This window comes from Mastigoproctus giganteus, unplaced genomic scaffold (assembly GCF_048544385.1).
Source record: "Mastigoproctus giganteus isolate SK-2022 unplaced genomic scaffold, ASM4854438v1 scaffold_16, whole genome shotgun sequence".
In the NCBI taxonomy this organism is placed as follows: Eukaryota; Metazoa; Arthropoda; class Arachnida; order Uropygi; family Thelyphonidae; genus Mastigoproctus; species Mastigoproctus giganteus.
Window position 1 is genome coordinate 1,942,091 of NW_028328293.1, and position 13,198 is coordinate 1,955,288.

General features: G+C 37.0%; 1 protein-coding gene across 4 annotated transcripts in view; it reads left to right on the forward strand.

Moving 5' to 3' along the window:
- The window catches only part of LOC150074890 (uncharacterized), a 618,385-nt gene that overhangs the window by 553,809 nt on the left and 51,378 nt on the right, over nucleotides 1-13,198 (forward strand). For all 4 annotated transcript variants that reach the window (XM_090389408.1, XM_090389412.1, XM_090389409.1 and 1 more), the window contains 2 exons: nucleotides 192-511; nucleotides 9,790-10,465. In XM_090389408.1, the coding sequence (XP_090245534.1) occupies nucleotides 192-511; nucleotides 9,790-10,465 (996 nt within the window). The remainder of the gene's footprint in view (nucleotides 1-191; nucleotides 512-9,789; nucleotides 10,466-13,198) is intronic.

The following is a 13,198-nucleotide window of genomic DNA, read 5'->3' on the forward strand; positions in this document are numbered from 1 at the left end:
AAAAAAATGAATAAAATAATAGTACAATAATTAGCCTCTTTGAACCTTCTCATTTACTGATAAGGTCAACAGTGTCCTTGATTTCTTCATAGCTTTCAAAAAAAAAAAAAAAACCAGTCATATTTAATTAAATAATTAGGATGATATTGGCAATAAATAAATACTTTGCTTTATCATTGCTACTCTTTCAGAAACTTGCAACAAATTCAGAGAAAAGTTTTGGAGTTGATAGTAAGCCATCATCTAGCACACATACTTCAGATATACATCATATCAGCCCATATGACCGGCCTTCAAATAGGTCTTTTCCTGATACCCCAGCTCTGCGGCAGCTAAGTGAATATGCCAGACCTCATGCAACATTTTCTCCAGGCTATCCCCGAACTACTATGGCTGGGTCTATTCCAATGAACAGTGGTGGTTTAACTTTAGGTGTTCCTCCACACGGAATTGATCCAATGTTACATTATCAGCTGTCATCTGGGATGTATGGAGCAGCAGCCCGGGAAAGGTAGGAATGTAATCTTCATTTTGTATAAAAGTGCTTAAATAGTATTTAATTTCAATTCATCATGGTTTATTTAAAAATATTTCTGTTTGATAGCTTATGAATCCTTATGAATTCCAGAATCCCTAACCAAAGATATCCTGCTTCAGACTTCACTAGAAGTCGGACACAGATTCTAACAGTGACATAGGCATTCTCACTTTTCTTAGGATACATAGGCATGCTAAGAAAGAAAAGAACAAAGCCTAGAATCTGTTTTAAAAATATCCTTCAACTGAAAACCTTATTAATTTCAAAAAACTCAAAGCAAAAGCATGCTACTTAAGGAGGGGGAAATCTTAGAATCAGTTTGTTTCCACTATTACAAAGAACATTGGAATACAATTTAAAAAAAAAAAAAAAAAAAAAAACCTGAATGGTAAATTTCCACTAGCATCCTCCGATTTTGTTGGAATGGGCAGGACTTTTACTCTCCAATAAATGCTTATAGATAGATTCTTAATAAATACTTATATAATAGATTCTGCCAAAGCATAAAGCTTTGGCAGAATCTTTTTCCCAAGTCTCAGCTGCCACATGCAGATATGGCGGCTGAGACTTAGGAAACAACTATTGCATTTTCTAACAAAATGCAATAGTTGAGCAGCAAAATTTAAACTTTAGTACTAAGCAATCTCTCCCGCCTAATCAGCTTTTTACCATATTAGAACTGCAGGAATCTATAAAGAGATCAGTAAGCAGTGATGAATTCTATTGCATTATGCTTCAAAGGCTGGACAACAAATCCCTGAACTCATTATTACTATTTTTAATTTGATATTCTCTGAAAGTACCTACGCAAGTTCCTGATATCATTCAGTGGCTCTTGCTTTTGCCAAATATGTAAAGATCAGTCTGATCTGAATAACAAACATCCAATACCCCTCACTAGTGCTCAGGTAAGACACTGGAAAAGGTGATCCACAACTGATTGGTACAGTACTCAGAATTTCAAACTGTGATGAATATGAATCAGCATGTGTTTTCAAAAAAACACATTAGGAGTCATAAGCTAAATCTAACACATGAATTTTTTTTTCTGAAATGAACATATTGTCTCGGTGTTCCTAAACATCAAAAAATCATTTTGATACCACCTGGTGCTGTAGCATTCTTCAGGATCTGCATGGCATGGGACTTTGGTGACAGCTGACAATGATTATAGAATTTCTTCAGCATAAAACTTTTCATGTGTATCTCAGTACTCTGTTACAAACATTAACCAACAAGGTATCTGACAAGGATCGATGCCCACTGCTGTGCACAAAGAAGTTCACTGGCTAGAGAAAAAATTGGATGGCCTTGGTGCCAAGTGAATCTCAAGGCCAAGCAATTTTCCTCTGTGAGTGTTCTAGTGAATAAAATTTTCCTTTTTGAATTGTAAAGTTTTCATTTCATTTCTATAATATAGTTAGTGTTTTCTTTCTCAAAGGATAAGAAAGATGTTTCTAGAAAGGTCACCTTATCTTTATTTTGTATACTAACCTAACTTACCTGCTTGTTACTTGGTAGCACTACTACTGCCTTCGCACAGCGAGGCTGGCCCTTAGAGTGAAAAGACATCACATCATCCAGGACTATAAGAAGCCAAATATGGATTAGTCTGACACACAATAATGAAGCAACTTGGCTCCACAACTTCAGATGACACACATCCAAATATCTTAAAAAAAAAAACAAACAAAAAAAAAAAAAAAACAGCGTTTTATTCTTGGCGACGCATTCATTAATGAATTAGCCTATTAGGATATCTATCCCCCACCATCTAGTTCACAAGACTATATAAATCTTGGTGGGCTCACCAGAAATGTTCAAATGGTTGCAATCAGGCAATATTTTAATAGAAACCTCAATGTCATCACAAAGCCTTTTGGAAGTTTATCATTTGAGATTACCCCACATAATATCCTGTATACATCCAAAGGAAGACTTGCTCTCTGAGTTGAAAGAACAACGGTTATACATGTAAGAAGAATATTATGAAAAAAAAGATGGTGTTCTCGCTCATACACGATTTGTAATTAACTTTAACTCCCTTTCTATATGATAATTAGTAAAGGCAGGATATTTAAATTGCAAAATGTGCCATGTATACCAAATTCAATAAGATTCTGTCAGTGATGTGGGCAGATTGCACTGCTTCTGCTCTTTTGTCCAAACTACTGGAGAAATCACTCAGATTTTTCCTAAATGTGAAATGTGCATATTATAGGAAAACATATACAAAAATACTAGGTTGAAAATAGTGCCCTACCCAGAAGCTAGAAGCAGACCCTTGCTACTAAGCCTTCACGTTGATATGCTTCAGCAGTAAAATGACTGCAACTTAGCTACACAAACAGAGAAAGCTATACCCCCTAATGAAAGGTACTTTCAATTAACTGTATAAGCAAAGACAGCATTTGTGACTCTTAAGCAGAAACACCCAAACACAGGTGAAATTAATATTTGATGTACAAGGTGAGAATGTAATAGAACTTCATCCTGAAGAAGATGTGGATACATGTCATTCTGTTTTCTTAAAGAAATGTAGATCTAAACATGAAAAATGCAAAAAATTAATTCAAAAAAGCAGTCAGAAGAAACAAACAGATCCAGATATAAATAATGGAAGTGTTATACTTTATTCAGCTTTTGAACTGTTGAGTCCACATGCCATAGAAATTAAAATTAAAGATGAATTAAAAGACATCTGGCATTATCAGCCAGTTCAGCATGTTTTCAAGAAGCCTGCCTGCCTAATATCCTGATCTACACCCAAATTTAAAAATTACATCAGTGTTTCTCAACCTGTGTGCCATGGAAAATGCAAATAAAAAAAATTAATAAATCCAAGTTTTATAATATTAATTAATTCAGATAAAAAATTCATTTATTTACGCTGCACCGATCCCAGCCCTTTCCAGCAGTCAATGTGACATGTTTTGATTCCTAGTATTAGACTGTTCCCCTTTAATTCTTTATTCAGCTTTTGATTCCTAGTAGTAGATCTGTTCACCTTTATTCAGCCATTCTTTTCACTTGAGAGTCTCTCCCAGGCACCCTGCAGTTGCATAAGTGCAATTTGCCAGCAACATAGTAGGAAATTTCCTCTGTGTTTTAAAAGTACTTTTTGTGTTTTTATATCAGTAATACACCATATTCAGTTAATTCATATAGAACTTTCAATTAACTCCATTAGTACATTTTAGAAGTAACCTTAATTTTTTTTAGAAATTATTAGCAATGTATAAATTTTTAGTGAAAGGAATTCAGAAGAGGCAAATTGATAACAGCGAGCTTGGAGAAAAAATCAAAAACAAAAATGAGCAACCATCAACCTCAATAAAGAAGAAAACATGTTGTCGTAAATATGAAGATGATTATTTGGTGATGGGATTTTCATATACTGGTACCCAAGATTGTCCTCTGTGTGTGATATGTAGTTTAAAATTGTTGAATGAATCAATGGTGCCAAGTAAATTGCAACGTAATTTTTCTACGAAACATGAGAATTTATCGTCCAAAACTGTGGAGTATTTTAAAAGATTGCAAGCCACTAGTAGAAAACAAGGTACAGAATTTTATAGTATGGCTAAAATATCTGATAAAGCACAAGAAGCCAGCTACTTAGTAGCCAAACTGGTGGCAAAAAAAAAAAAAAAATCTCACCTGATTGCAGAAAGTCTGATTTTACCAGCATGTCTGGTAATTGTGAAAAGTATTTTGGGAGAGGAACTTCGAAAAAAAAAAAAAAATGGTTGTAACACTTTCGAACAGCACAATTAGCAGGCGTATAAAAGAAATGTATTGAAGAACAAGTTGTTCGACATTAATAATTTTGGGCGACTTTGCATTTCAAGTACATAATTCTGCAGATATTAGCGGGAAAGCCCAATTAATAGCATTTATCAGGTTTATCGAAACCACACCATTATTAATCCTTTTTTTTTTTTTTTTTTTTTTCTCTCTCTCTCATAAAGAACTCACTGAAAGAACAACTGGCCAAGATATTTTCGAAGTAATGAATAATTTTTTAAAAAAGTGTGGTATATTGTGGAAGTCGTGCGTTAGCATTGGTACCAACGGTGCTCCCGCGATGACAGGAGCACTTAAAGGATTTGTAAACTTAATAAAATGACACAATTCAAATATTATTACAACACACTGTTTTAGACACAGAAATTTACAGCAAATCAGTGAATTTTCAGGGAATTTTAGCGCACGTAAATTTTAGTGCCCTGTACGGGGAAACTGCCCGATCATGTCTTAAGCCAGCCCAGAGGAAAATTTAATTACTTCTACTGACAAGTTGTTCGCTGTTAAAGAAAAGTTGAGTATATGGAAAAAATATGTAAATGAAAAAAATTATAAATGTTTCCTTTGACTGCCAAAATGAATTATATTAAAATAATAATTAATGTAATAAGCAAAACATTACAGCTGTTAAAGGCAAAAATTGAGCATTACTTTCCATCCCTTAATACCAAAAAATATTTGCGGGTAAGAGACCCATTTGTAACAAGAAACCTTCCGACGTTAGAACTTAATCTGCAAGAGGAAGAAGAAGAAGAATTGGCTGAGATCCGTAGTGACCAGTCGCTGGAAATTCACTTTAATAACACTAATATTAGCAAATTTTGAATCAAAATGAATATCCACGAATATCTGAAAAGGCAATTAGAATGTTATTTCCATTTTCCACTTCCTACTTGTGCGAAACAGGGTTTTCTGCTTTAAACGAGATTAAACCCAGGGTCCTGAGTGCTGGATATCATCATTCTTCCCTTTCTTGGTTATTCCTTTCTACTTATCTCTCTCTCAGGGTAACTCGGAAATTTTTTTTTTTGGCTGATGCCGCAAAAATAAATCAATTTCAGATTGATTTATTTTTGCCTTTTCTCATAAAAAGTGGCTTCTGGAGCGGGAGTGCAGTATCACATGCTCTTTGAGTAGACTGGGGTTCAAGCTCCTGACTTCTAAATATGGTCGATTTCGCAATCTGCATAAAAGATAAACTGAGTGTAAAAAATATTCTTGGCTAAATGCTAAGAGTATGAAGGAGATGGTTTATGTTTGGGTACTCCACATACATCATTTCTACTACCCAGGTAGTATGAATGCATCATTTAATTATATCTCATATTGTGAAACAACTGTCACATTGAGTATGCTTCCTAACTGGGTTGTCACTATTGCAACAATAGGGTACCTGCCCACCCACCGATGAGTAAGTCAACAAGCTTTGAAATGGTGCTGTCTGGATGGTGGTATCTGCCGAGAATAAGTAACGTTAGTCTTCTTTACTGGTGAAGCGTTACTTATTCAAAGCAGGGCAATGTGACGGTTGATTCACAATATGAGATATAATTAAACGATGCATTCATATACTACCTGGGTAGTAGAAATGATGTAAGTGCAGTACCCATGCATCAACCATCTCCTTCGTAAACTGAGTGGAAAGCAACGTATGCCACACACCTACTTGCATTATACTTTTATGATCACAGATGTGGCTACCATTTTTGCTTGCAAGTGGAAGAAGATGAAAATTGTGAGAACGAAATGGATTTAGCAGAAATGATTTGTTATCATCCACAAATAGCAGGATCTGGCCTTGACGAGATAGAAAAATGCTGAAGCTGCACTTATTGTTTATTGCAGCACTAAACATTTAAAAAATTTTTTTTCAAAAATTCAAAGACCATTCCATAACATTTATGGGATGCTGATGATGTAGGCAAATATGTGATGAATGTGAGCTCACCTTTAACACATGAGGATGAGTTGGAGGTGGGCTCACATTCATCGTAACACAGTTGATTAAGTACTCTTTAGCCTACCAATCTCAACTTGTGGATGGCCTTATTCATTTTTACAGTAGCCAGTAAACCCAGTGGGCTGCTGCTAAGGTAGTTTCAAGGCAGACTAAAATCGGTGACTTTACTGGTCAGTCTCAGTATCATAAAATTTTATATATTCATAAGCCAAAACATGAGCACTCCTATCTCCTGGAGGAGATAGGAGTGCTCATGAGTAATGGCACAGGGTAGTGCTTGTCAGTTCATCAGTATGAAGCCTTTGAAATGGAAACAGGGAATGATTTATGATGCTAGGAAGATAGGGCCAGCATCTCAGCAATTGCTTGCATTTTCAGCTGTTCAAGGGCTACCATAGTGTGAAGGTGCTGTGGGAATGGTTCAAGAGACACATACAACCACCCAACATGCTGGCAGGGAGACCATTACTGGTTGACAGTTGAGGTGAAAGGTGGTTGGCATGTGCTGTCCGGGACAACAGAAGACTATAACCGGGACACACGCACATAGAAATGTTTCAAAGCATACCATCCAGTGGATGCCCTTGCAGGATAGGCATACAAAGTAAATAAACCTGTACATGTGCTCATGTTGACCAACTGACATCAACACCTCTGCCTGTTCCTAGACACTGGATTATTGTAAAACAGTCACCTGGTCAGATGAATAAAGGTTCCATCTCAATCATGCCAACAGACAGGTATGTTTTTGACAGCAAGCAGGTGAACGACTGCAACCAGACTGCATGATTAGATGATTAGACAAAAAACAGGCAGGTGGCACTGATATCATGGTTTTGAAAAATGTTTTTATGGCCATTATTGGGCCCCCCTCCCATTCCCATTAAACACAACCTCTGCTAGATCCTACCTCAGCATTGTTTCAGAAAAGGTTTTTCCTTATATGGTGACTGTGTATCCAGATGGCACCAGACTTCTTCAACAAGATGATGCTCCTTGCCACAAGACCTGCACTGTGTAGGAATGGTTCAAGGATTGTGTCCAAACATTTCATGTGCTCTCCTGGCTGCTAAATTCCTGTGACATCAATCCCATTGAGCATTTGTGAGATGCGGTGCAACGAAGTATTCACCAGTCCATACCAGTGCCTCGCTCCATTCCTCAACTCCGGAGCATTCTTCTAGATATAGATGACGCCATTAGATGACAGAGGATACTATATGATACCATTAGCAGTGTCTTGCCACAGTGTTGATTTTTATGGCGAAAGGCAGCCCAACATGCTACTCGGTAGGTAGTCATAATGTTTTGGCTCATGAGTGTATAATACTGTCTAATTAACAATTCTGTGAATGTCATATTTGTACTTTTGATATTGCATAAAAAACATTATGGGAATCCTGTTGTCTCGAAACTTAACTTTACTAGACATGTTGGACAGATAACTTGTGTGATCAAGACCCGCTAATAGTGTTAGAGACTCACTATAACGGGTCTCGATCACACAAGTGGTCTGTCCAACACATTTGTACTTTTGATTAATCCTAAAAATCCATAATTTGTAAAAGAATAAGAGAAGTTTACCTGAATATGATACGTAGAACACTTTCGTATGATACCCTCCAGAAATTAAAACGAATAAAACATTAACGCAAAATGATTACAGTAAAAAAATAAATTGAACACAATAAAAAAAAGTTTAATGTAAATTTAAAAAAAACGATTTTCCTTCCTGAAGCTGATAACGCTTTTTGATCGTATATTGTGAATAAAAATTACCGAGTTTGTGTGAGCATAAATCTTAAAAAGAGATCATTAGTCTTTGTGCATGACGTAAAAGACTACGAATCAGAGATTAGATATGGCTGGTGAACATTAATAGCATTCTCATGTAATTTAATTTCAACGGTTTATGCAATTAATAGTCACGTATAATTATGTTGGACACTAAGTATTTTGGCCTCATTGAAAAAAAAGTATGTTTTTCATTAATGACATGAAAGGCTAATTCTGAAGATGTGTGCTGTTTAACACAAAAATTCAGAGGAAACTACATAGGTCCTTGGTAAGACGAGTCACAATCACTGCAAGAAATGTTGTATACCAGGTCATTTATTTGTGTTGTGAAAGAGGAAAAAAGCTGAGCGATTGTTCAGTATAGCGTGTAATTTCTGTATTGGTCTGGCCACAATCTTAAATTTGTTATCTTTGAAGAATGTGTTAAGCTGTTTGTGGCACTGTTCAATGCATGGGACAAAAATAAAGTATTTTTTGATGCTATTGTTGGTTGGTGTGGTTGGAGCAGGATACAAAAAAACTAGCCTGGTTTTTAATAGTATAAACCGGTCTGGTTTATACTATTAAAATCCATAAATAGAAATACTGTATCTTTTTCATATTCACTGCTTTAATATTAAGTTTGAACGGAGACTGAAAGAACTCTTATAAAGGCCTCTGTATTTAGCCAATCTCAAGCAGAAAGAGTAGGGTTTTTCAACCCACGAACGCACACTTGTATATTGACAGTACACACAGTGCAGTAGATCATCTATAAAGTATTAATGAGCTATATAAATAATAATAATTATAAAACTTATAGTCCATTTGGCAATCACAGGGTTAGAAGCAAAATAACACTTCAAGAAGCGTAACTTGCTGTAAAAAGTAACACAGTACAATAGTTAAGTAGTAAATAAATAAAAGCAAAAATGGGAAATATTAATATTTCTGTAAGTCTGCCACACTTGAGTGGAACCACAGCTGGTCAACATGAACTGTGTGTAGCTGAAATATATTTATAATTTTTGGCAGATGAGTGTTTATACATTTATTCCATAAAGAAATTACACAGGTGTAAATTTTTACATCTTGACAAGGATATGATCTCCTATTCCTGTGTTGAGAAAAGAATTGACACCCTGAAATAGTGATTTGTTTTTATCCTCATAACAGGAAGTCTTTCTTGCTAACTTATTGTGAATTGGAAATGTATTGTTGTCAGTCAAGTTCTCCACAACAGTTTAATTAGTTTCTCCACCAATATTTGGAAAGGTCTGGGTATGAACCCCATCAGTACGGTGGCTCTAAGTACTAATGTGCAACACAAATAATAACAATGATGACAGCAGTAAGAGCAGCATTTGATCAAATGGAAATCCTTAATACATTAAACTTTTCAAACAGTAGCTCTTTCATTATAAATTCCAGATGGGATAATCTTTAAGCAGGTCTACTGATATCACTGAATGTGCTAATATGAATATAGCTACACATTTTCAATTTCACTAATGAAAACACATAGTTACTGTTTGGTTTGCTGAAACTTTATGTAGTCTTTTCCAAGATTAACATAACATAGTACAATAGTTATGTAAGAAATAAAGACACAAAAATGAGAATTAGTAACATTTTCTGTAAGTATTTTAGTTTTCACTAAAAGTTGTTTTGTTGGTTACTCTGTGTGTAAATCATTGAAATATTTTAGGTTGGAACTTGAACTTGAAAGAGAGAAAAGGGAACGAGATTTGCATGACAAGCTGAAGGCTGAAATGGAGCTTAAGTCACGTCTTCCACCAGGAACAACTCCACCAGGTGGTGCATTTGATCCTCACTGGCTGGAATTTCAACGACGGTATGGAGCCATGCAAGGAGGTGGTGGTGGATCTGGACCTGCTATTGCTCATTCTGCTGCATCAGGAATTGGACCTTTTCATCTATACCCACCAGGAGAGCGTGAACGCTTGGAAAGATTAGGTATAGTAAATCCTTTAGTTGGTGCAGATGTAGCTTCAATGGATCGAATTGCTGCTGAAAGAATGCACAATGAAAGACTGGCTCTTGGTACTGATCCACTTCTTAGACTCCAGATGGCAGGAATTGCTCCAGAACTACATACCCATGCTCATGCCCATACCCATGCCCATGCTCATACGCACCTTCACCTCCATCCTCACGATCCTGTTTCAGCTGCTGCTGCAGCAGCAGCAGCAATGGGTGTGCCCCCTCATCCAAATGTAGACCCAGCTCTTCATCCATCCTCCGCATCGCATCCTCTTTTGCCTCCATCAGGATTTCCTGCTTCTGCTCGTCCAACTCTTATGTCCCGTTCTGAATTGATGCATCAACTAAGACCACCATATGAAGAACAACTAGCCCACCAGGTAAATCAAGTTATGTTTTTAAACCATTAAAAAAAAAAATATATATATATATATATATATATATATATATATATATATATATATATATCCGATAATTCAAAACAAAACAATACAAAAAACATAAGCCAGTAGTATGGCAAAATGTAGACATAGTGTTTTGGTAGGTTACTAGCGGTATCCAGGGTTTCCCCTATATCCGCTGTTGTTTAAGCATTTATCTTTGCCAGCATAAATTTTTTTAACAATTTCTCTAATGATAACGTATACAATTTTGAATTTTGACTAAAAAAAAAAAAAAAAAAAAGTATGTATATATATATCTATATATATATTTACTTAGGTCTAGTTATGCTTATGTTATATATATATAAAAAAAAAAAAAAAAAAAAAATTATTTTACCCTTTAATTTGTATTTTAGTGTATGTAGTGTGTTGTTCTCGTTGTCTGTGGCTGGCAACTGGCATTTAGCAGCAGGGAGTCGCGGACTTGTAGTGTCCCGACCCCCAGCTCCCGTCACTTGCCACGTGGAGGCAGCCAGTTTCTCTTGCACTCTTAATCATTTCCTTATTAAACAATATTTTGGTAGTACCCTGGCTCTCGCAGGGCTCAGTCCTGACCTAGGGCGGGCGTTTTAAGATGTTTTTAGTAGCCGGACCCCTGCACACGCAGGGCCCAATCCTGTCCTTGTGGAGAAGCCCGGCATTCTAGGTTATTTTATATCTATTTCAATTCTTTATCATTTACATAGGCATATAGTCAATCAGTCTTACATAGGCATAAAAGTCAATCAGGCATTCTAGGTTATTTTATATCCATTTCAATTCTTTATCATTTACATAGGCATAAAAGTCAATCAGTCTCTTATAATCACTGTTGTTTTCTTATGTGCTAGGTGAGTTTTTGTGTGTCACGTACAAGTTTGTGTGTTACCTGACCTTTTCATGTGGTCAGCAGGTATACTGTCTTACTTTTCAAGCCATAGGTCCATGGCAGACTGTGTTTTCCTTTTCCTGCCCTTCTTCCTTTCACTTGGTAATTATTGACAATACAACACGCGTTAACTTCACAGCGTAGTGTTGTCACAGGACACGGTTACCTGCTAGTCTGGCAGGCCTAGGAGGGTCCTTCTTCTCTTGAATGCTCTCTCTGCAAAGTTCGCCAGTGCTTGGAAGGTTTCCAGTGATTCCGTCACTTTGAAGAAATCCTCCGTGTGGTACACCTCTGTTATTAGCTGGAACGGTTGCCTCAGGTCCGTGTAGTTAATGCAGTCCAGCATTATGTGTTGCACTGTTTCGTGCGACCCGCATTTGCAGTCAGGAGAATCGGCCAGCCTCAGAGCATGTAGTCTTGAGTTTAAGCTTCCGTGGCCCGACATCAGGAAAGTAGTGTATAATCCTGGTTGCAGCCAAGGTTTGTTTGTCTTGCTTATTTCTTGTGCAAGGGGGAAGAACTGATACGTTGTCCTCCCCTTGGTCTCTTCCCTCCATTCTCTTTGCCATTGTGTAGTAAACATTTCTCTTAGTCTTCTTTGATCTTCTTTGTCTGTTCCATTAAGATTTATTGCATATTCTTCAAAGGCATGTGGGATTCTTTGTCTCCTGTAGTAATTTAGATATGCTTGTATGATTTCATATTTTATGGGTAGCTTTCCACATATTATCTGGAGGGCTGAAGTTGAGATGGTTCTACATGCTCTGGAGGTGGCCAACAGAAAGATTCTTTGTGCCTGTAATAGGTATTTGTTTACTAGGCTGCGTTTGATGCCAGGTGCCCAGGCACCCGCTCCATAGCATATAATGGGGAGGAAGAGGCTTTTATAATACAATGCCAGTGTGGATGGTTTTATGTTCCATTTTTTCCTTGCAATTCTTAGTAATTTTCCGGTTAATTTTTGAGTTTTTTTCTTTAAGTATTTTGCATGCTCTATGAAAGTTAAATTTTCATCTAATATTATTCCTAGATACTTGTATTTGGATTCCCTGCCTATGCTCTGTTCATTGATTTTAATTAATGGGGGTCTATTTCTATTGAGCTTTCCCTTGAATAGGACTTGTTTTGTTTTTTCTGCTGATATTTCCAATTTATTTATTGTGCACCAGGACATTAGATCTTCCAGGGCCTCTTTTGCTCTGGATTCCAGCTCGCGCCTTGAGTTACCCTGTAGGATCAGAACAAGATCGTCTGCGTAAGCTATTTTCTCTATTTGGGGGAGATCTTTTGTGAGCCACTCATCAAGGACCGTGTTCCAGCAGACTGGGCCAAGAACAGATCCCTGTGGGCAGCCGCGGGTCACTGGTCTTGTTACGGAGCATGCTCCGCTTGAGACCACGAGGTGCCTGTTTGAGAAGTAGTCTGTAATTAGACGATAGATCGGAATTGAAACCTCTGCCTCTTGAAACCTCGCCAGCACACTTTGCCACCATAGGGTGTCAAATGCACCTTTAAAGTCTACAAAGAGACCTAGGACATACTTAAATTCCGAGGGAATAATAGTGCTTAGAACCTGCTTGATAGCTCCCACGGCCGACTTGCCAGGGGTGAAACCGAATTGGCAGTTTGAGGATAGATTTTTCTTAGTATAGTATTGTAGGAATCTGCCTACTATTAGTTTTTCTAGGACTTTACCTATGACAGAGAGTAGGGCAATGGGGCGGTAGGAGGAGGCTAGGTTTGGGGGCTTGTCAGGGTGTTTAATTAAGACTTTGAGGTTTGCTATTTTCCAGGGGGCAGGA